Genomic DNA, 24,305 nt, shown 5'->3' with positions numbered 1-24,305 from the left:
TCCTGTTGCATACTTTTGTTGAGCAAAATATTGATCCCTTTCATCCTCAGTGCAATGTTGATGAATATGTGACTTGCAAATGAGGAAGAGTCAAGTTCCAGTTTCTCTTCTGCCATCACTAATCAGGATATGGGTAATTTTTCTGCAGTAAGAAGTTTTGCCAGACCTGTCTAAAATGCTTTTGACAGCCCCCAACACCACACTGGTATTGCACTAGACCGATAAAGGTGTTGCTTGAATGCAAAATCAGTTCATTCTGTTTGTCTTTGGTGAATGAGAGAATTACTAGAAGCAGGATAGGCTTGATGAATGTAAAAGTATCCAGTCACTGTGTATCAGGACACCTGAGATGTGTATTTGCTGTTGTTTAATACATGTTACACTATTTGCCCATCTTTTGGGGATGCTTAACATGTCGAAAAAATAGTATATCTCATGGGTGTCCTACACTATTGGGAATGTATGCAAATGAAAATTAGGTTTACTTTGTGAGAAGTGCTATATAAAATTTTTTGCATTTCCCATTGCAATGCTTGCATCATCTTTTTGTAAATTGCAGGGTTATTTTTAACCTCAGCTATGGATGAAGACATGGCTCTGGCTTGAAATGAAATATGCATCAGATATACCATGTCATAGATAATTTATGATATCAATTTCTGATTAGCTGGCATTCTGCCAGGATTTTCAGATGAGTTGCTGATTTAGGTAATTATCACTAAAGAATAAGAATTCTCTCAGAAGTACTGACGAAGAGACCAGATGAGAAGTTATAGGCTAAGTAATTCTGTAGGTAGTTTTTTTCCATGTTGCTTTTAGTGCTGTTTTCCATAGTTAGTATCATTTTATGTGCTGTGTGATTTTCATTACCCCTTTGAAGAAACAAGGTATTTCTTTAATGTTCTTAGCTGGAACCCTGTCTTTGGTTGTTGCCTCTTCTTTATTCACTTGGGATCGTGTGAATTGCTGTTCTTAAATTTAAGAGAACTTCTGTTATTTGAGCTGTTTAAACATTGGGATTAGATATGGGAAATCCTTATTGAAGCATTGGTCAAGTTACTTTTCCATAGTCTCCCTATCTCATGAAGTGCTTTGAATAAAATGGAATGCCCTTGGAATAAGATGGGAAGTTAATATGGTAACATTTAAATAAAATGTCTTTAAGAATATACTTTGACATTTGATGAGATTGCCAAATGAACTTTGGTCAGTTATTCAATGTAACATTGAAGTGTGTACATATGAAAAATATCACATTTGTATCTTATTCTTTCTCTGAGGAGATGGTATGATGATAAAATTGTCAACTACTCCTATGAAGTAATTTAGGGGCATAGATTGTGATTGGCCAAGTGAGCTTTCATGACTGAGGTTAAGGATTTGAATGAGTTGAGTAGGTGTTTCTAGTCCAGATCTACTCTTGCATCCATTGTATCATAATTTTTGTAGAAGAAAAGCATTTATATATATATCTAATTTTCCGCATTTTGAAATGCAAAGTTTAACCATTCTGATGGATAGAAACATGTTTTGAATAACTAGGTGATTTAGGTGAGTGATTCATGCTTGATAGCTAGTATTTCCAACCTCCAGGTGATGGCTAGAGATCTCCTGCACTTACAACTGATCTCTAGGCAATAGAGATCAGTTCACCTGAAGAAAATGGAAGGTGGAGACTATGGCATTGAATTCCCTCCCCTCCCCAAATTCCACCCTCTTCAAGCTCCACTCCCAAAATCTCCAGGTATTTCCCAACCCGGAGCTGGCAATCCTATTGATAGCCTTTTGTGTGTTAAGCTCTTGGGGACACATGATTGACAGACAAGTGTTGGACCACCAATGGTCAATGGACTCATCTCATCCACATTTCATTTTTATACCATGCTATTTTTCATTCATGTTTTTGTGAGTATTGAGCATTAATTCAAGAGCTGAGGAACTACTTGAAGGACCAAAGAATCTCTGCAACTATCTAGAATGAGACAGAATGCTTCTCTTTCAATTAATTGCATCATATTCTTTTGAATAAGTTATGCCATTATATGTCTGCACAAATCTTTCACAAAGGGAGATAGAAACTGTTATTGGCTGGGATCCAATAGTTTAAGGTATGCCCCAGGGCTTGTACTTGGTCAGTGCGATTTTTAAATATCTTATTTCTCTGAACAACAGAGAAATATCAGAATCTTTTTTCAGAGACTTGTGTCTGTTTAAGAAGCAGTTTCATGTAGGGATGTGAATGTGCTTGCACATGTATGCCGAGTGAGTTCTCTCTTTTCCTTTCCTTTAACTTTTATAAAGCAGCAAATACTCAGTATACTCAATATAAAGATCTTGTGACTCACACAAAGCATCATAAAAAATTAACCCCGGTACTCTACTCAGTGGACAAAACCAAACCCGGCTTGCTGTTAGCTGTCTGTATTTGGGAAAGAGAGTCATCCCTAACAGTCTGATGAATTTATACAAGTTCTGCACAGATGAATAGAATATATAAGGCAGATTCATTTTGGAAAAGACAACATGAACAAAATTATTCTTTCTCCTCTGTTCTATGTAATAAAGGTCACCGTTGCATGTACATTTTCAAAGACTGTCCAATGTGCCCTGAATAATACTTTTCTTTCAACAATCTCACTTCTCAGTGCTTTAATAAATTGTGCTCCATATTCATTATACCCATTTAGTTCATGAGAAAAGGTTGCCACCTATCTGTCTCTCTTTCTTTCTTGTAATTTATTTAAATGGTCCATAGCTTTTGATGAATCCAGTTTAAAATATCAAGCTAGACTAAAATAAAAAGATTACAGTGGCTCCTTAAATACTAACAGATATATTGTGGTATAAACTTCCATGGACTTAAACCTAGATGGTGGACTCTAGGCCATGAAAGCACTTTGCTTTAGTTTTTAAGGTGCCATGATAATCTTTTGTGTGTGTTGTTGTTGTTGTTGTTGTTGTTAGTGCAGTAGTCCAACACACCTCAGAACATGGTGGGCCAGTAGAACTTTGTAAAATCTCTCATGCCTTTGCAACATCTACATCCACGTTGGACATCATGCAGATTCCTTTCAATAAACTGAAGACAGACGTGTCAAATGTTTTCTCTAAAGAGGTTTCCTTTGGACTTTGTCAATTATCAGGGTAGACTTTGGCTTGACATACTTATATGAGCCTGTCCATGGTGTGTAGTTTAGTCATAAACAAAGGTGGTGGGATTCTAGTAAATTGCGTAATGTTTTATCTGCATACAACCTAGCAAACTGGAAACCAGGGTATGGATAACATCTAATAAATAAAAATCTGATGCATAATAAAACATCCAAATTAACCATGATGCTTGTTAACTGTTCTAAGTGCAGTTACTGTATCATTGACATAGTTCAGATATAATAGCAAACTGTTACCTGATGAGCTTAGAAAATCTGCAGAGTTGCATACTCTCTTCTTCTTTTGCACACTGAAGAAGTTCACAAAACAAGTTGGCAGAGGGGATGTTTTTCTTCTCAGATCAGCCTTTCATTTGTCATGAAGCTCCTCTCTGAGGATTGGAAGAGCTTTTTAAGTAAAATGAGCCACAGTCAAGGGAGAATAAAATAAAATCACATATTTCCCCCTTTTCTGTTTGTAACCTGGCATCTGCAGAAGAGATAAGCAAAATTTTGTTTGATTCCTCCTTGTTGTTGTTCTTTGTCTTGTGGTGCATTTTGCTTGTTTCACATTAAACACTTACATAAAAAAACCTGGTTGTCATTTTTATCAACACCACAAATTAATCTCCCCCCTCCAAATTTAGATTATAAACGCTCTTCATTCCACTTGGATAGCATATTAGCATACCCTGGGTATGTTCTTTTCATTTTGTTGTACAAGATGTCATCATCCTGCTCTTAAAATTCTTTGTAGTGCTTTTAAACATTTTTGGTGGTGGAAAAAATTGTGAAATTTAGCAACTGTACTTGTATCACCAGTATAGTAAAGGTAAAGGTAGTCATCTGTGCAAGCACCGGATCATTACTGGGTGACATTACATCACAACGTTTACTAAGCAGACTATGTTTGTGGGGTGGTTTGCCATTGCCTTCCCCGGTCATCTACACTTTACCCCCAGCAAGCTGGGTACTCATTTTACTGACCTTGGGAGGATGTTATAATAGGCCTGTATTTGACATAAAATTCTAGCCTTTGTGCTTATCTTGTGGGAAGTGTGCTAAGGAACAGTGATTCCAAGGAGGGAGAGAAATGTTCCATCCTGCTCCTCTCAGGGATGTGGACTTTCCAGTTTCTCAGGAGGGGCTGGAGCTGGGCCAGAGGCATTGCTATGACATCATAGTGAGGAGCCAGTGACATAACAGGGAAGGGCCTCCGTTGCCATGGCAGATTTAGGGAGGGGCTCCCCAGAAATTTAGGGGGGCTTCCCAGAAATTTAGGGGGGCTTCAACAAATGATCTTCAGACAGCTGAAATACAACTCTAACTTAATTAACAATGCAAACTATTTACATTTTTAAAATTACAGTAAAACCAAGTTTTCTCCTAATCCCCTATTACCCCTTCTGCTGCTCTCATGAGCATCCTCTCCTGCCATATCCCAACTATCATTCCCAATTTCCCTTCACCTCCCCATCCCAATAATTGGCATGTGTTAGTATGATTAAACCTATACAGATTGCGTCATCTGTTTATGTCCATGAAGAAGAGCTGTGTCATTGAGCCTTGCCTGGCTCATTCTTGATCGTAGAAAGGTCCTTTATGAAGACACGAGAATGACCTTTCTGAGGTGCAGAGGAAACAGGTATGGTAAGGGCTATTCTGATAAATTTAGCTAACTCTGGTAGTAGCTGTTGCAGCTGTTGCAGACATTTTCCTTGTTCTCCACTGAATAGATCAATCACCTCACAAAGAGCTAAAAGTTTGACTTTCCTCTCCCTTGCAATATCCGAAAACATTACCCAATGAAGCTGTAGTTGGGCAGCATCCAGTCAGTTTTGTAAAGGTTTAGAATGTATGTACTACAATCCTCTCCCAGGGCAAACTTTTCAATTTTGCTCATGTGTTGGGACACATCTGAGGGAAAGCGATTGTGTAAACTGGTGTAGATATTATCAGTGACTTCATAAAATATTTTCCTGTAGAAATCCTTAGGAGATTGAAACTGGTGAGTATCACACCCAGCATCAACACGCCATGCAGGCTTTCTGCACCTAGGAACTGTAGGGCTCTCTAAGTCTTTTGCTGTCATGACTGTCTGTGACCAGAACTGTTCAAAGTTGTTTCTCAGTTGCTTTGTACTCTCCTTTGCAGTAGCAAGAAGAAGCTCTGCTTGATGGAACTGTAGATTACTTTTTTGTAGAGCTGTGTTTAATGTGTCCAAAAAATCAATCACAAGCAGTAGTAACTGTAGCATGAAGTAAGTAACAAATCTCAACAAGCTTTGTGCATATCCATCTGTTTTTGCCCCAGGATATCCTCTCTCCTCAGAAGATTCCATAGTGGTCATAATTAGACAAGGAATAGAGAATAAAATCCTGCTATCATACTGTCCTTGTACAAGTTTATGTGAGACCACACCTAAAAAAGGATATTGCAGAGCTTGAGAAGGTGCAGAAAAGAGCAACCAAAATTATCAGGGGGCTAGAGCAACAGCCTTATGAGGAATGGTTAAAACGCTTAGGGCTGTTTAGCTTGGAAAGAAGGCAGTTAAGTGGAGACATGATAGAGGTATATAAAATTATGCATGGTATGAAGAGTAGACAGGGAGAAGCTTTTCTCCCTCTCTCATAATACTAGAATGTGGGGTCATCTGCTGAAGCTGAAGGGTGAGAGATTCAAAACAGATAAAAAGAAGTATTTCTTCACACAGCATATATTAAATTTGTGGAACTCCCTGCCCCAGGATGTGGTGAGGGCTGCCAATTTTGATGGCTATAAGAGGGGAATGGACATGTTCATGGAGGATAGGGCTATCTATGGCTACTAGTAAAAATGAATACTAGTCATGATCCATACCTATTCTCTCCAGGATCAGAGGAGCATGCCTATTATATAAGGTGCTGTGGAACTCAGGCAGGATGCTAGTGTAGTCGTCTTGTTTATGGGCTTCCTAGGGGCACCTGGTTGGACTCTGTGTGAACAGACTACTTTAATTTCTCTCTCACTAGTGTACATAGAACATTGTGAGCCAATCCGCTGAAGCACCCAGCAGGTCATCGGGGACAGAATAATGAAAAAGAATATTATTAATAATACAAAGGAGAGTTGGATCCTTGATCAGCAAGAGATTAAAGGATTATTCGCTAAACGAATATGTTAGCATTTTTATTTTTCTTCCAAAGTTTTAAGATGGCTAGATGAAAGCGGACTCTAAGAAAAAGAAGGCCGAGTTCTGCTCTCGTCAGGGCTGCAGAGGACCCCTTTGGGAGTGCCAAAATTTGCCTGGCAAAATAATTTTGAATAGCTTCCAGACTAGACATAATATGTTCCTTCCACCCCCATACTTCAATACCATATAGCAAGTTACAAATAATTTTAAAACTGGATCAATTAAACAACCCCCCTTGCTATAGTAAAATTTCAGAATAGCTCCCAGAATGCTTAAAGCTGAGGATTTGATGGTTACCAAATGTGAATTCCAATTGAAGGTCTCAGTGAAAGTGACTCCCAAGTATTTAAATGTACTGCACTGATTTATTGTTGTACCATGAATACTCCAGGCAATTTTTTTTGCCTTTTCCTGAAGACCATTACTTTTCATAACTGATATTCAGAGCCTCTTCTTTGCAGTACTCACTTAATTGGTGCATCAACCTTTTTAATCCAACTTGAGTAAGGGAAATTATAACCATGTCGTCTGCATATAATAGGACTGAGATTTTATGCTGTCCAAGTGATGGAGAAATAAACTGTGATCCAGTTAACCTCAGAACTATATCATTAATATATAGATTATATAGCAAAGGGAGCAGAATGCACCCTTGTTTTACTCCTTTACAAGTTGGAATAATGTTAGTTAGGGAACCAGATATTCCCACTCTAACTTGGGTGTATGTATCTGTGTGAAGCTCACACAAAAGCAATAAAAAACACTCATCAGTATTTGTTTCTGCTAGTTTCAACCATAAGCGATTTCCTGTCAATTGAGTCAAAGTGGCAGCTAGATCCACAAATGCTACAAAAAGAGCTTTAGTAGGACCATTCATGGCAGTAAAAGCTAGTTGATGCAGGGTTTGACAGTGGTCAATTGTACTTACCGTATATACTCGAGTATAAGCCGACCCGAATATAAGCCGAGGCACCTAATTTTACCACAAAAAACTGGGAAAACTTATTGACTCGAGTATAAGCCTAGGGTGGGAAATGCAGCAGCTGCTGGTAAATTTCAAAATAAAAATAGATACCAATAAAATTACATTAATTGAGGCATCAGTAGTTTAAATGTTTTTGAATATTTATTTCAAAGAAAAACAGTAAACTAGCTAATGCAACACATGCAATAACACAGTGCGTACACATTGCAGCGTGTATATTATGAGCCCTAACACAGGCTGCTCTATGCAAGCATAGTCAACACTGGGTCCAGATAGGGGTTAATAAGAAAATAAAAAATAAAATATAGCAGACTATAGCAGCCTTGGCGGCTGGCAACCCTAGCCCCTCACGCCGTACTTGGGGCAGATCAAGGAGAGCTTCCTCAGCCTCAGAGCAATCCGACGAGGAGTCTGAACTGTCCTCCCCATCGGTAGCAGCCAGCTTGCCCTCTTGTCACCGCACAGGGTTTGGGCTGCTGCTGTCAGTGCTGCTGCTCTCCTCCCCGTCCTCCGCTCTTTCCCGCCTTTATTTCCCCATCCACCCCTGTGGCCCCTCCTCCCAAGCCCTTAAAGGTTCTTCCTGGCACGCTCCACCCTCTCCCTCCTTCCCCCGTCGGTGACGGCCATGGGGCACGCCCCCGTTCCGCCCGTGCTCGCCCACCCATCAGCTGGGCGGCGCTGGGGCCTCTAGCAGCGATGGAATCCCGGCCCAGAGCCATTGTCACGGCGGCACAGGGCTCCCTGGCTTGACGGCCCCACCCTGCCCCCCGCCCATCAGCCCCAGCCTGTGCCGTCTCGCCCCCACATGCTCCGGGCGGCGTCGGCGTCTCCGGTGTTGGGCAGCTCCTGGCGACCCCGCCCCTCCCGTGGCGCAGAGTCTCCACGCTTCCGCCAGGTCCCCGGGGGGGCGCCTCTCCTCCCGGGGAGTCTGTGTCTCTGCGGGCATTGCAGGAAAGTGCCCCGCCTTGCCAGGCGGTGGCTTTGTCCTCCTGATGGCCCTGCCCCCAGCCGCCACGTCCGGGCCTCCCGTGGAGCTGCTGCCCGGTAAGTGCAGCCGGAATGGGGGGGGTGCCGGCCGCCGACCCAGGACAGTCGGACCCTCACTCGAGTATAAGCCGAGGGGGGCTTTTTCAGCATAAAAAATGTGCTGAAAAACTCGACTTATACTCGAGTATATACGGTAATCCCTTCCTAAAGCCAATTTGGTGAGGATGAATGATGTGGTTATCAGCGACCAAATCCTCTAGCTTATGCAAAAGGTGTTTACTTTATATTTTAGCTGCTATGTCTAATAAACTTATTGGATGATAATTATGTGGATCAGCTTTGTCCACTTTTTTTGTGGATAGGGACAACAGTGCTCAATTTCCAGCCGAAGGGAACATTACCTGTCTGTAAGCACTTGTCCCCGTGGTTATCCCACAAACAACATCCACAGACGAGAAGTCCAAAAGAGAGTTGATTTATTGGAAAACCTACAGGTATACAGAGCTAACAAGTAAATTGGCACGAATGGGAACTGGTAGTACAGTACAGGGCCTATATGGGAAAGCATTAGTCACAACGAGTCATGGCAACCCCCCTCCTAACGAGGAGCCGTTCCCACGGGAGATAGTGCTGGAACAGGAATTCAACAGTTAGCAGGCTCAACCTTGAGAGGCACCTGGTGGAACCGAAACCAAAACATTCTCAGTCTGACAGGCTACTGAGAGCAGTGGAAAGCAGGCCTGACACTGTCTCATTTATCTGGGTGAAAACCCTCGCAAGTGCTGGAGTCCACCAATTGGGGAAAGCTTTAAACATTTCTGGGGGGAGGAGATTTTCCAGTAACTAATGAAGTAATTAGACCCTTTACCTCTGATTCTGAGACTGGGGACCAATCTGGTAAACTTTGGGAATCACAGTCATCTTGGTTCAACAGCCAATAGTGCAAAGGAGGAGGCTCCAAATATATCGTTGAAGTATGTATACCAGTCATTACCTGATATTTGCATCTCAAGATAGCAAGGGGAAATACCTAACCCATATGAAATAAGTTCCCAGAAGCGTGTCTCATTCTTTTCCAAAACTGCCAATTCCACTTCCTTCTATGATTTTTTGTGGCATGGTCTAATTTTTTTTTAAATAAAATTTTTGTACTGGGTCCTAAGTAAAATAAGTTGAGACACCAACGTCTCGTCCTTACTACGCTGCATTTGCCTCATATAGTTCCTTAATTTTTCCCCGAGGTGTTTGCACTCATAATCAAACCAGCCATTGGTGGAATGAGTTGTAATTTTTGGAGGTTATTAATAGCAATAGCTTAAAAAGTCTAGTCATAATTTCAAAATGTTTGATGGCATCAATGCCTGGATACAATAATGTTAACCGCTGGGACTCCAGCTGAGTATTCCTCATTTATCACTTACAGGCTGTCACTTTTCACTCTATCAGCTAGAAAGATAAGAGCCAAACTGGTCCCAAAGAATGTAACTAGCCAGAACTGATAACCAGCTAGGATATATTTTAATTATATTGTATTTTATCATGATTGATCTGGCATTTTGTATGTTATCTTTTATCTTTATTGTATAATTTTCTTGTTTTGTAGCTTAATTTACCTTGTAATGGCCTTTGCCTATCTACAAATAAAAATATTTACTTACTTACATTGTGAGCCATGATCTAAGCATTTTATTCACAATGGTAGGTGAAATCCATTTGTTGTTTGTACAATTCAACCATGATTTCAGCTGTGGAACATCTGCAGCACGTAGCAGCAAGAGCTGTTTCAAGTTTGACTCTTCCTTGTCATGGCTGCAAATTGCAATGCCCTGACAGGCAAGGTACCTTACTGATGCTAAAATGGTCAGCAGTGCCTTTCTAGCATCTCACATTTGCTTCTGCTGGCCTTCTGAAAACTTGCTGTGTACATTTACTCCTGCTATAACAGAGGTTAGCTTGGACAGCTGCACCTACCATTGTGAATGAAATGCTTGAGATCATGGCTCACAATGTAAGTAAGTAAATATTTTTTATTTGTAGATAGCCAAAGGCCATTTCAAGGTAAATTAAGCTATAAAACAAGAAAATTATACAATAAAGATAAAGGATAAAATACAAAATGCCAAGTTAGAATTCTGATGGGTTTGAAATCTAAACAGTGAGTTCTTCCTGTTTGAGAAGCTATTTTGAACAAAAATTTCATATCCATCCTTGTCTCTTGATGTGTTTGGAAGAGGAACATTCATGTCATTTGCTGCTAAGTGACAGATGTCACAATATGCTTTTTCTATTGCCACATCATAATAGAGCCATTCATAGGTTTGGTTTTTTTACAAGTATCTTGGTACTGTCAGCCTGGCTTTTGCTTCACATTAGAAGCTCTCTTCTCTGAAGTGGGAAGTGTCACAATCCAGCATTGGTTGTAGGTCTTTAATAATATGTTGGACTGGTTTGAGTTGTGAGTTGTATGTGACTACCAGAAATGTCATTTTCTTTGGGTTTGTCTTGTATTAAGCTGTGCCTGGGTATCATTCTGGCCTTTCCAATAATCTTTTTTACCATATCAGCAGGATATTATAGTTGCAAAAATGCTCGCTGTTGATCCTTCAAGTGAGTATCTCTGTCTGAGAGGTTGGAGCAGATGCGACTATAGCATAGGGCTTGGCTATAGACATGGACTGTTTGTATGGTTGGAGTGGTACCTGGAGGCATAAAGATATGTTGCTGCTCTGTCAGTTTCCAGTATAATGTGGTGCTTGTACATCCCTCATGTATCTGTACTTTGGTGTCCAGGAAGATTATTTCTTGTTCAGATAAATTCATAGTTAGATTAATGCAGCCTTTGTATATTAGTTGGTTAATACAAACTGTTGATTTTTACCTAGGCAGATTTTTCTCTGGTCCTATAGTGTGGTGATTGTCTTGTGTTCATGCTTAAGTATTTAGTCATATCGTCCTTTATTGGCAAAAGATGACTATATATACACTTATGCTATTTATTTTATATAGATGGTCATACACCAGGTTTATAGCCAGACATTATTGTCTTAGAGATAATCAAAGATGATCATTCTTGATCTTGCTTTTCATTTTCAAAGCTAAGCAACAAATCCAAGGATTTCTAAATCCAAGCATAGACTAGGAAAACAGCTGTCACCAGTTTTGTAATATGATTAACATCTGTTTCTCTCTTTAGAAGAGATCTGCAATATTATGTCCCTCTTTGGTTAGGGTAATACGAAGGGTCATCATTGGCTTTGTAAGAAGGATGTTGTATTCATTCTTGCTATGCCATTTTCCCTTAAATAACGTTTTTGTTTTGTTCATGTGTTCTCTTAAAGTTGCCTTTTCCTTCTCCCCAACTCTTTGTTGCATTTCTTTTGTATATTTACTCTGAAGAGCTCAGGGCAGCAAGAAAATTTATTCCCTCAGCTACTCTGTAAAGTAGGTGAGGTTGAGAGTGTGACTGGTGTCCATGTTCATCAAGTAAATGTCTTGACTGAGTAGAGAATTTGAACCCAGGTTTCCCTAGTTTTATACCACTCTGTCTCTCAATGTAAGAAGTTGGGGATTTTTTAAAAGTAAAAACTGAGCTATCAAACGTTATTAGATCAGGGTAAGCCAGAGGTGTTTATTGGAACTTAATTCTGGTTTGTAGATTATTTAGATAAATATTGCAATGACACCTGAATATTGTCCTGGGATGCATTAATCAGACATAAAATTAATCAAATTGGGATTGCCCTTGATGACCTTGCTTTGTCAGAAGAAATCTATATATTCAAATATATTAAGCAGCGACTTACTGATATTGAACTACAAAGGTTTCTTCCTGTTCAACCGTATATTTGTTCGCCTGCTGTGTTTGGTCTAACTAATTATAAAGGTAAAATGGCTAGCTATTTTTCTGCCCTGGATGTACCTTTACAACGTAGAGCTTTTCTACTGGCCAGGGTAAATGCCTTTCCATCTAAGATGCTCTCTGGTACATATTTCCAGATTCCAAGGCACAAACGTCTATGCTCTTGCAACTCTAACTCTATTGACACCATTGATCATATAATTTTAGAATGTCCTCTTTATGAATGTCTGTCTGCGGGAAAGATTGCTATCTACTTTATTAGCTACCAAAAGATTTTTGAATACTGATCTTAAATGTCAGTTTCTTTTGAACGATTCAATCCCTGAAATAACTAAGACGGTGGACCAATATCTCACAGAAGTGCTTAAGATTAAAACTGCTTTTAATTAGTATATTTTATAATGTCTTAGTTTATATGGAATTTTATTGTATCCGTCCAATCTATATTATGCTTTAAGTGTATTTTATATGGATTTATGATTATGGCATCGTAATTATGCCAATAAAGGTTTGTGTTTGTGTTTGACACCTGAATATTGTACCGTTTTGTATTGGTTGATTTCTGACAATTTTATAATAATTTTAATATAATAATTGCTAATAATTTGGTTATTGGTGAACCTTATGTTTTGTTTTGCTCTGATGTTTTAAAGCTATGAAAAAGTGTGTAAAAATTAAAACGAAAACCCAATAGTAATAATAAATGTTGTAAAACAGTTTAAATAAAGTAACACGATTGGACTTAAGCAACAGGTAAACCATAAAATCAGTAATGATTAAAAGGTTGAGATATTGAGACCACATTAACACCGGTGTTAAAAATCAATGCAGGCGATGGATAGTAGTAACTGGCCACTGAGACTGAATCAAATTCAGAAGAAAAGCCAGAGAAAAAGAAGCCTTCTGCATGGGCCCAGACTTTTAAGTTTTTGGTCCAGGCAGATGGCTGCAGGAAGGGGCTTCCATAGTCAAGGCATCATAACAGACACCGTCCCAGTGGAGCCACACAGAAAATGGCCTCCATAGTAGATGTTAATTATTGGGCAGGCTCCTACTGAAGCAGGAAATCCTACTCTCAGATTGGTTAGGGGCTGTAAAAGAAATAATCAGTTGTTTGAATTGTGCCCAACAGTGAATCTGAAGCCAATGTATCCTTTAAAAAAGGCAAAAAATGTTCTTCATAGCTTATGACAGTCAACAAATTGACTGCTGTGTTCTGTGTCAATTGAAGCTTTCAAATGGTTTTCAATGGTACCCCTGTGAAGAGTGCATTGCAGTACTCTAACCAGGCAAAATATGTAGAATAAAATAAATAACAGAAATAGACCTTCTGGAAACATGAAACATAGGCCACAGAGTATTAAAAAATTTCCAAAATGTTTTGTATATTTCTGTATCTATGTATGAAATATTGTCATATTTTCACAAATAAGCCTTTTAATTTCCTGCTCATATGTGGTTAATGGCTGTTAAAGTGTTCATAAGCAGTATGCATTTTTAAACAGTGTGTATTTTTTGACTAGTTTAATGGAGGCTGGGCAAGGGTTCCCCCTAATTTTGTGTAGTAGTTGTAATTGCCTTTATAACTGTAGGATCGCTGATGTTAATCATTACACTTTTTTATACCTATCTGGTTATAATTTTTTTTAAAGGTATTTAAAAATAACTTTTGGTGAAAAGTCGCAACTTACCATTAATTATGCTCATTATGTTCATGCGTATGATCTTCATTCGGGACCACATGAAGAACAGCTTCAATTGATTATGTCATTTAAACACAAGTTTACAAGGTTTTTGGGGTTTTTTTGCTATCAAGTCGAAGCTGACTTATGGCGACACTGTAGGGTTTTCAAGACAGACTTTGGAAGTGGCTTGCCTGCCTCCGCATCACAACCCTGGTAATTTTTTGGAGGGCTCCCATCCATATACTTGCCAGGGTCAACCCTGCTTAGCTTCTGAGATCTGACAAGGTCAGGCTAGCCTGGGCTGTTCAAGTCAGGGCACACTGCTGAGACACTAATGCTTAAAATATTACTTGCATGCAACATTCCTAGTAACTGCCGTTGTTTCACCATTACATTTTCACCTGTTGATCAAAAATAACCATCTGACTATCTGTTTCTTGTTATTGTCATCATTTTGCTGGATTTGGAGATAAGCTTTTTGTGTCAGATTAATAAATCAACGGCAGTAAATGTAGGCTGTAGTACTGAAAGCAGTAGTATATTTCACTGTTTTGCATTTGCTAAATCAGAGTTTAATTTGGTGTTAGGAATGTTTGGAATTTAGCCTTAATTCAGTTTGCTTGGATACGTTCCTTTAAGTAAATAGCAAGCTACATTCTGCTTGGGATTGAGTTGCTTGGCCTGTGAATTCTGAATCTGATAGAATGCCCTGTTGAGGGAATTTGTATGAAGCAGACAAACAGTAAGTAAATAGTGATAGATAAGTTTATTTAGATGGAAAAAGAAACAAATGATGGGAGGGGGGGACCCACTAGTACTGGAACTCATGGAATGTCTATACAGCAGCTGTGATATTAAGAAAAAATGTAGGTGAAAAGAAAATACTTTTTTGACTTTCAATAATGTAGCCTAGAATTCAAGACAATGACAAAAGGTTTTTTTCTTCTTCTTTTAGGTGGTTGCACTTTTGAGGACGGCCCAGGGCCCTGTGATTACCATCAAGACCCATATGATGATTTTGACTGGGTTCATATAAGTGCTCAAGAGCCCCACTACCTGCCACCCGAGATGCCTCCAGGTAAGAGTTGCTAAAATAGCTGAACAATCAGAGGAAAATTATTTCCTGGGAAGGAGGACAGCTTGCTTTTTTTAAACTTGAGGGATGCAGTCTGTTGAGCTATAGATTGCTGTTGTTCAACAGCAATCTGCTGTTAGGGAGCAAGCAAAATTGGGGGCAAGTGCATATGCTGCCTGTGAAACTGGAACAAAGTAAATGCTTGCATTGTGCTTAAAAATGATAATGAGGTTGTGCACATTATCACTACGAAGTTCTATAATTTTTGAACCAAATCAACAAAATTTCAATTACTCCTCCAAGGAAGACAGTTGTTGAAACATGTTTGGTCTTTTATTCATGCTTTGTAAATAAAGGGTTTTTTTGTATTTGTTTATACATGTACACTGTTTTTTACTATTCCTGCTTTTGAAATGTACACAGTTTTTTTTGGTGATGTGTGTGTGTGTGTGTGTTCTCTTTTTGCTTGATTCAAATCAAGCATGATGCTAGCACTGATAAAGTATACCTCATGATCCTTAGATGCTTTTTCCACGAGTCATTATGAAATGCTGAGTTGGCATTCCAGATGCAAATCTGTCCGGACTATCAAATGCTGGCATGTTGGCTCGGTGTGCAAATTGGGTAACTTAAAATGATGGAGTACAGTACTTACAGAAGAGATTGTTTGGTGGCTACCCTCACAACTCTTTTGCCAGCAAGGTTAATGTGTGTAAAATACTTAAAAAATAAAATATAAAGTACAGTGCAAATGAAGCTGTAGGGTTGCATGTTTCAAAAATGTTGATATCAGGACCTTTGGACATACAGGAAAATACAGTGATGTGATTGTCATCCTAGTGGGACAAGTCCCAAGAAAATACTGGGCGTTTTTTTTGGTGATTATTTTCAGTAAAACATAGTTGTGCGACCAGAAATCCTCTAAACAAAAATGACTGAATCAAAAGAAAGGAGGAGTCTGATCTGGAGAACCGGGTTTGATTCCCCATTCTTCCACATGAGTGGTGGAAGCTAATCTGGTGAACTGGATTTGTTTCCCCACTCCTCCACACAAAGCCAGCTGGGTGACTTTGGGCAAGTTACAGCTCTGTTAAGAGCTCTCTCAGCCTCACCTACCTCACAGGGTGTCTGTTGTGGGGAGGGGAAGGGAAGGTGATTGTAAGCCAGTTTGATTCTCCCTTAAGTGATAGAGAAAGTTGGCAAATAAAAACCAACTCTTCTTCTTTGGATTGGTGGCTTGGCCTGAAGTCTCCTATTTTAGAGTGAGGGATCAAAAACTTAGTCATGCTTTTCAATGCAATTGTATTCTGTCTTATTATAGTATTGTAGTATTCATGTGTTTCCTAACAATATTTCCAGTGAATACATATTGAAGTTGTATTTGCAAAAAAAACACAATTATTTAAAGTACTGTAATGTGTTAATAGTGACAAAACCTTTTAATCTAAGGACAAAATGATGAATGAGAATAGCGTACTAATTATTTACCTTCCCGTTGCACTCCATTTATTTCATTTTCTGGCATGTTTTTTCCACTGCTCCTTTCCATACTCCTTTAGTTGATGATATGTATAGGCTGAGTTATAGTTGTGAGTCAAGTAACATAATAAACTAATAACTAATGTATAATCATAAATCTGTGCTGTGAAATATTAACTTCAGTTAACTATTCAAACTATCTATATGTGCCATCACTTTTAAATATTAAAGTTGGAACATCAAATCTCTCATCTCAGCAACCAGTTAGGGATTCAAAAAAAGGTTTGGGTTTGGCAGTACAAAATGTTTGAATAAATATTTATGTTCTTGGACATCAATAGATCTGTTCTTCAATAGTTCCTTTATAAGCGGTTGGTTGTAAAAATAAGGTTCAGTTGAAATGTTTCCCGCTTTAAAAAACCAGGCTAAAATTCCATCATGCTGTCTGTGAGGTACTAGTAAAATAAAGTATCTTCAGTCTTTTCAACAGCTGGGAATATCAGAAGGGTTCTGATTTATGGAAATGTTTCCATTGTTAATTACTACTGTGGACAAGATAATGAATCACTGAAGAGGTATAGCCTAGATGACCTTGTCTGTTCACCTTTGATGAACAGCTTAATCGGTGCTTTCTAGACAGAATGATCTGCCAAGTGAAATGAATGCTTCTGAAATTCAAGAACATATTTCAATTAATATAGCATTAAATAATTAATCATGCAGAAAGAGGAAATAAGGTTCAGGCTACTTTATTTGTGGGCATGAACAACTTGTGTCTGTTTCAAGAAGGGAGAAGGAGACCTTTTTACTGCAAAATTAGACAAACCTGTTCACAAGCTCTTTTTCTTCATCATCCATTTTCCATAATTAATTTTAAAAGTTATTTTGGTAATTAGCAATTAGATTTGCACTATTATGTGATTACAGTTGATAATAATGCTACAGTGCACCTTCCTTGTTAAACAATAACATATTTATGCCACTTCATGTCCCTTGGAAGATGCCTGAATAGTTTCCACACCCAGCCCCCAAACTGAACAAAGGAAAATAACTCCTCATTTAAAGTTAAACATGTAAGGGATTTATTATGTCATAAAGAGACCTTTTCCTTACAGTGCTGAAAGCACACTTGTTACATGGGCAGCCCATTCCTGAGCTCTGGGGCCAAAAGAGCTCAGGAGGCACGCAAGTGGCTGTGCTGCCATCCGGGCTGCACTTGCACCTAATTAGTACTTTTCTTCTAGGCTCTTACATCTCTAGTCTTAATTGTCTTTTTGCCTTAATGTCAGGCCTTGCTCAAGCAACGGTTTCCCAGCACGGCCTGACACTGTTTTGACTTTCTACCAGATGCCTAGTCAAGGCCATTTCTCTAGATATGCTTTTCTGCCAGCTTTTGAAGTTCATGTGAATCTGCCTCCCTGCTCCAGGGAGGGGGTTTCGTCCTCCCCTTTGATGTGTTCCCCCACATGCCTTAATATACCCTGCTCGGTGCCTTTATTCTTTGTAAGTGCCAACTTATCTGCAGCAACTGTATGCCTATGACTGTTCCAATAAATCAACTCTCTTTTGGACTTTTTGTCTGTGGATGTTGTTTTGGAATCGTTTAGGGTCTAGTGCTCCCACTTATATCCATCACTGTACATCTGAGAAAGTTTTCGGAAATTCACTTTCCTGTTCCCTACCCCCTTCCTTGATGTTAGAAGTAAAATGTGGAACAATTCAACTACCTGGTAAATTTCTTTGGTGTTTTAGCTGGTTGTGTTGAAAGCAGGGCCTAATTGGTAGATGCAATGTTAGTGAAGATAATCACTGCTAATGAGACTGACAAAATCCCTTTTGAATTTGTAATATTGTTGACATCATTGTACTTTATTGATCTCAGCGAGGAGTTCCCAACCTTTTTAAGCCTGTGGGCACCTTTAGAATTCTGACATAGCAGGGCGAGCACAGCCAAAAAAGGTCTACTGCAAAATGGCTGCTGCAGGAGTCAGAGCCAGCCACAAAATGGTTGTCACAGCTTACCTTCAGTGACACAATGAAGATTTTTTGTGCTGTGGTGGCAGCTGCTGCCAAAACAAATTTTTTAAAAATATGCACAGCCCATCAAATCTCCAGTGGCCAATCAAAAGTCTTGCTGGGCAAAAGCACCACCTGACATCACCCACTTTCTAAAAACTCTTGGCATGCACCAACAAAGGTACTGTTGGGTGCCATGGTACCCCCGGGAACCACGTTGGGGACCCCTGAATTCTTGGCTGAACTTTTTGAATTATGAAGAAAGTTGTCATTTTGTATAGAAGAAGAAGAGTTTGTTTTTATACCCTGCTTTTCTCCACCATAAGGAGTCTCAAGGCGGCTTACAAGCACCTTCCCTTCCCTGCTACAACATGCACCTTGTGAGGTAGGTGATGCTGAGAGAGTTCTGAGAGAACTGTGGTGGCCCAAGGTCACCCAGCAGGCTTCATGTGGAGGAGTGAGGAAACAAATCTGGTTCATCAGATTAGAGTCTGCCGCTCATGTGGAGGAGTGGCGAATCAAACCCAGTTTTTACTGTGAGGGGGAGGGCATCTGGAGAGACGGGTGATTCCCCTTCCTATAGTCAGGGTAGGCAGGATCAATTTGAACTTCCTGTTCCTGGACGGAATCGCCTGCCCTCTCCAGTTTCTCTCCTGCCTTGCACAGGGAAGGGAGCAGCAGCGGTTGCTCCCAAGCAACCACCACTCGGAGGAAAACTTAGCCTTTTTTTCTCTCCCCTCCTCTCCCTTCTCTATGTTCGGGGGCGGACGTTGTTCTTAACAGAGCAAGAGGGACAGAGCAAACCATACTCGAGAACAGCAGCGCGAGCCGGATAATGGCGGACGGGATGGGGACCAGCACAGATGGTTTCCAGCCCCTGAGAACCACATAGATGGGCTCGTTCCAACAACACGGCAGCCAGCTGCCCAGGCTTCTCGCGGCTGGGACCGTGGAGCTACGGAGGAGCCAATGTGGCACACGGCTGACCAACCTTTCTGCGGCCGTGAGCAAGGAGCAACTGAGGAGCCAATGTGGCAGGTAGACACCCAATCCTCCCGCGGCCGTGAGTGTGGTGCCAAGGAGGACCCGGCTTCCCAAGGGGACAAAAAGAAGAGAAAGAAGCCAGAAGAGGACAAAAAGGCCATGAAAAGAAGCTGCTGGAGGTGGACAAAAAGGCAGTGAAAGAGTGGCTCACTCAGCCTATTCAGCCCAGAAGGGAAGCAAGAGCCTTCAGGAGCTACCTGTGGACACTGCGGCCTTCCAGAACCTGCCGGAAAACCAATGCTCACATGGTCAGGTACCAATTCCGGTTTTCGAAGCAAAAGGGGGTGGCAGGCCAAGGATCTCTTGGCACTCATGAGAAGGGCCCTAAGGAAGGAGTTCCCCTTCTTGCAATCCACAACCACCACCTACCCCATCACAGGCTCACAGGCCTCTCGGGCCAGTTCTCCAGTGGGGGGGAAAGGCCCAGCACTAGCAGGAATTGCCCCCAACCTGGGCCCTCCAGAGATCCTACCCATAGGCCAGGTTCCCCCCCACACACTGGGATTCCGACAAGGAAGACAGGGAGGAAGGACAATTCTCTGAGGAGGAAGAAACTCCATCGGAAGAGCAGCAAACCACACTCTTCTCAGGAGATGACTACCAGGGTCTCCTAATGAAGGCCATCATGGCCTTGGATCTTTCTGAGCCTGCAGAGCAAGGGGAGGAGGCCAAAGAGAGGACAAGGCCCAAGGGACCCCAGGAATTCTTTCCGCGCAAGCATAGTGTCAGAACAGAAAACAGAACCTTTATTGGCATTAACAGTAACAAAACAAACATGTAAAGCAGCTAGATATAGATCTAAAAAGGAATAAATACACAGTTCATCGGTAAATATTATAATAAACAATTAAATGAGGGTTCCCCTCCTTCTTTCTCCCTCCTTTAGGAACTTGGCCAGGAACTCGGCTACTTGAGTGGTAACTTCAAAGCTTTTGTCATCCAATAGATGGGCTATGTTTCCAGTGGTCATTGCAATAGTAAATTGAGGAAGGGAGCTAATTAAGCTGCATCGAAGCTGTGTGAAAAGTGGACAGTACAAGAGAATATGTTGTATTGTGTCAGGTTCTTTGCATTGACACCTACAATATCTTGCTTCGCGTGGTATTCCCTTGTATCTACCACTAACAACAGCTGAAGGGAATATATTAAATCTGGCCAACAAAAATGCTCTACGGTGAGAGGGTATAGTTAAGTTAAAAAAATACTGGGCCATAGAGTTTGTTTGATAAGAAAGGCCTAAAAAACGAGGGGAGCAGATACCTTCAGCACCGGCTTTTATTATTTGGGAATCACTGTCCCATATCCTTTTTTGGATTGACCTAAAAATATATAATTCACTGGAATTGGACAAGGAATCAAGATCAATCCCGAGTGATCTGATCCTATTTAAGATAAGCCGAGACCATCTAGAAACAGTTGAGTCAGTATGTAAAGCTGCCAATAAACTACTTGGGGGGGATCGAAAATGAGAGCGTAACCAGTATTTGATAGTAGTGATCCAAGCACCAGATTCTATCGTGTGCAGTCCCAGCTCAGCGCACAGAGAGAAATAACAAACAGAGTTTGTGACGCCAAGGATGCATCTCAAAAAAACTGCCCTGAGACGCTCCACTTCTTTATTAAAACCCTGGATCCAAACTGGGATTCCATACAAAAGTTGCGGAATCACAGTGGCTTGGAAAATCTGTAAGGCGGCCGGAACAAAATGGTTACCCTTCTTATAGTAAAAATGAGTTATTGCAGCCATCTTATTTTTGGCCAAGGTTAGGGACTGATTACGGTGTGCAATCCATTTTAAATTATAATGAAAAGAGACCCCCAAATATTTGAACGTTTTCACTTGTTCGATTTCTCTTCCCTCAATTTTCCAAACTGATTGCTTCCAAGTCTTAGAAAAGATCAGGATCTTGGTCTTATCAAAATTAATAGATAGAGAATTCCGTTTACAGAATAGGATAAAAGAAGCTAATAAACGTTTAAGACCCATCTTTGAAAGGGATAGGACTGCTGCGTCATCCGCATATAACAGAATAGGGACTTTCTCAGAGCTTAGCTTAGGTGCATGACCATCAGTATTAGCTAAAAAAGCAGGGAGATCTGAAATAAATAAATTAAATAAGGATGGTGCCAGTACACAGCCTTGCTTTACGCCCTTTGTCACCGGGATTTTTTGGGTTAAAAGGCTCCCCTCATCGAATCTAACTTGACAGGTATTGGATGTATGGAGGTTACGTAATAAAAACAAAAGGCGTTGGTCAAGGCCCATATGGCATAGTTTCTCCCATAAAATCTGTCTATCGACTGTGTCAAACGCTCTTTGAAGGTCGATAAAAGCAACATATAACTTTCCTCTAAGGAACTTAAGATATTTTTCTGCCAAAAATGCAAGAACTATGCAATGATCTGTTGTAGAATGGTTAGGTAAAAATCCAATTTGCTCTTTCCCTGGGAGATTATGAAGGGCCATCCATTCAGATAATTTCTTGAGGAGATGCTTGGCATAGAGCTTTCCTGTAATAGACAAAAGAATAATTGGTCTGTAATTTTCTGGTTTACTGGGATCACCTTTCTTAAACAATGTTATTATGATAGAATTCAGCCACGAATCTGGGAGGATACCAAATTTGTCTATAAGCGTGAAGAGGTGTGCGAGTGGCGGGGCCCACCAATCGGAATTACTCCTTAGGAGCTCTGCAAGAATACCATCGGGTCCCGGGGCTTTGCCCAATTTTAAGCTAATAATATGTTCTCTCATCTCGTCACAGGTGACAGGAGGCCATTCTGGTACATCAGGGGCTATAAAAGATTCTCTGATAGAAACCCCTGGGGACTTCACATTAAAAACATTAGAATAGTGCAAAAACCATGCCTGAGCATGAATTAAACTTGCAGTGTTGCCGCCAACCGAATAATTAAGTCCTGAAATTAGTGACCAGAAAGCTTTGCTATTTTTACTATTAAATGCTTGGAATAACTGCAACCATTTCTCCATAGCAAAAGCATGTTTTTTTTCCGGCTAGCAAAATTTGGTACCCCTTTCTCTTTTCGCAGTACACTGAAGGGACCCAAGGTAACAGGCCTGAACGCATCAACTTAAACAGATGGCGAAGCTCTTTCTTTGCAGCAAGGCATTCAACATCAAACCAGGTGCTATTTAGGCATTTAGAGGACCTATGACTAATTGGTTGAGCAAAGTCACCAAGTCTGTCAACAATATTGTTATATATTGACAATGCCACCATTGGGGTTTGAGCATTTAGTAGTTCATTAAATAACTGCTGCCCAGTATCACTATGTATCCATTGCTGAATTTGGGTCACAGTAGATGGAGACCATTTAATCCTCTTATACTTGCTGACAGTGTGATCCTGATCCTGGTTCGACAAAAAGGGCTTGGCAGGTTCACAACTAGTCTTAAAAGTCAGGAGCAAGGGTAGATGATCACTTTCTGATCGATTGCCAACTACATAATTGACAATGTGATCACTTAGGTCAGCTGAATGGACTGCAAAATCAACAACACTACAACCGCGCGGGGAGATATAAGTGTACTGGCCAAAGGGATCATATTGTAAAGAACCATTCAGTATACATAGATTAAAATTCACACAAAGTTCCACCAAATGATGACCAGTCTGATTTATAACAGAGTCTTTTGATGACCTAGGGGCTAAAAATGGGAATGGTATGAAATCTTCAGCATCCCATTTCATAAAATTAATTAACTGCATGTTATTATGGCCCAACCTGGCGTTAAAATCCCCGGCAAGTAAAAGGGCAGCTTCAGGTCTTGAATCTAAAAGTTTGTTCAGATAGGCATTTATTGTGTTCCAAACTGATAAGGATGCAGTACTGTCAATAAAAGGGGGAATATAAATATTAACTAATATAATTGACAGTTCCTTGGTGGGTAAGAGAAATGCCTGAGCGAAAGGGGGACAAGTATCTAGTTGCCTAACTTTAAATTTACAGGCGTTATTAACCAAACAACACAGGCCTGCTTTAGGGTGGCCCTTGATATTAGTTTTATGAGCTGGGAGGGCATATGAAGTAAAGCCATAATAAGAAATATTAGTAAGAGACCAGGTCTCCTGTAAAAAAATAATATCAAAACCCTTCAAAAAGTTTAGCAAGTCAGGATCCCTGCTTTTGCTTCCCCAGCCAGCAATGTTCCAAGATATAAAGTGACAAACTTGACCCTGAATTCTACACCTTTTTTTAGTATTAAAATTTAGTCAGTCTCGTTCAGATATTGTATTTAGGGCCCTGTTGTGTTCTGAACAAACACAGCCATTATTGGGGCATTGCAGATTATTTATCTCAGCATCACTATTCGGTGATAGGGCTGGGTGCATCTCTATCGTTCCCACATTATGGCCTCTTGAGGACTGCACTGATCCCGCTCTTGAAAGGGAGTCCCACTTCATGTCCATTGTTTCTTGTGGCCGTGAGGTAAATGACCGTTTTTGTGATCTTTGTTTTGCTAATTCCTCCTTCAGGCAGTCCAGTCTATCCATAATCCATTGTTGATCTTGATTGGATAGGTCAACAAAAGTCTCCTGAATACACTCTTCCATGTTATCAACTTCCGACAATAATTCAGGAGGGGTAGATACTAATTGAAGGTTTTGTGAGGTTGTGCTGTCCTCGGCCTCCTTCTGAATTCCAGCATCAGGCATAGCCTTCAGTTTGGTAGTATTTTCAGCCATGTAATGCTGGTTATGCATGGTCAGCCCGCTTTCCAAAATTGGCTGCGTATCCCAAGATATTAAATCATTTTGGGGGTTGTCGGTTCCCATCCTTTGGGGGGTGTCAGCTCCTATCCATTCCTCCTCCATGGAATCAAGAATGGTA

The 24,305-nt window shown here is 40.3% G+C and overlaps 1 protein-coding gene across 6 annotated transcripts in view; it reads left to right on the top strand.

The window, feature by feature from the left end:
• The window catches only part of PTPRK (protein tyrosine phosphatase receptor type K), a 538,596-nt gene that overhangs the window by 103,731 nt on the left and 410,560 nt on the right, over nt 1-24,305 (top strand). For 4 of the 6 annotated variants that reach the window (XM_056856094.1, XM_056856093.1, XM_056856092.1 and 1 more), the window contains exon 2: nt 14,793-14,915. In XM_056856094.1, coding sequence (XP_056712072.1) covers nt 14,793-14,915 — 123 coding nt within the window. Of the gene's footprint in view, nt 1-14,792; nt 14,916-24,305 lie in introns of those variants that run through there. The other 2 variants (XM_056856089.1, XM_056856088.1) reach the window with 1 other exon arrangement.

Source organism: Euleptes europaea, chromosome 10, assembly GCF_029931775.1.
Source record: "Euleptes europaea isolate rEulEur1 chromosome 10, rEulEur1.hap1, whole genome shotgun sequence".
Taxonomy (NCBI): domain Eukaryota; kingdom Metazoa; phylum Chordata; class Lepidosauria; order Squamata; family Sphaerodactylidae; genus Euleptes; species Euleptes europaea.
This window is presented reverse-complemented; position numbering and strand designations above follow the sequence as displayed.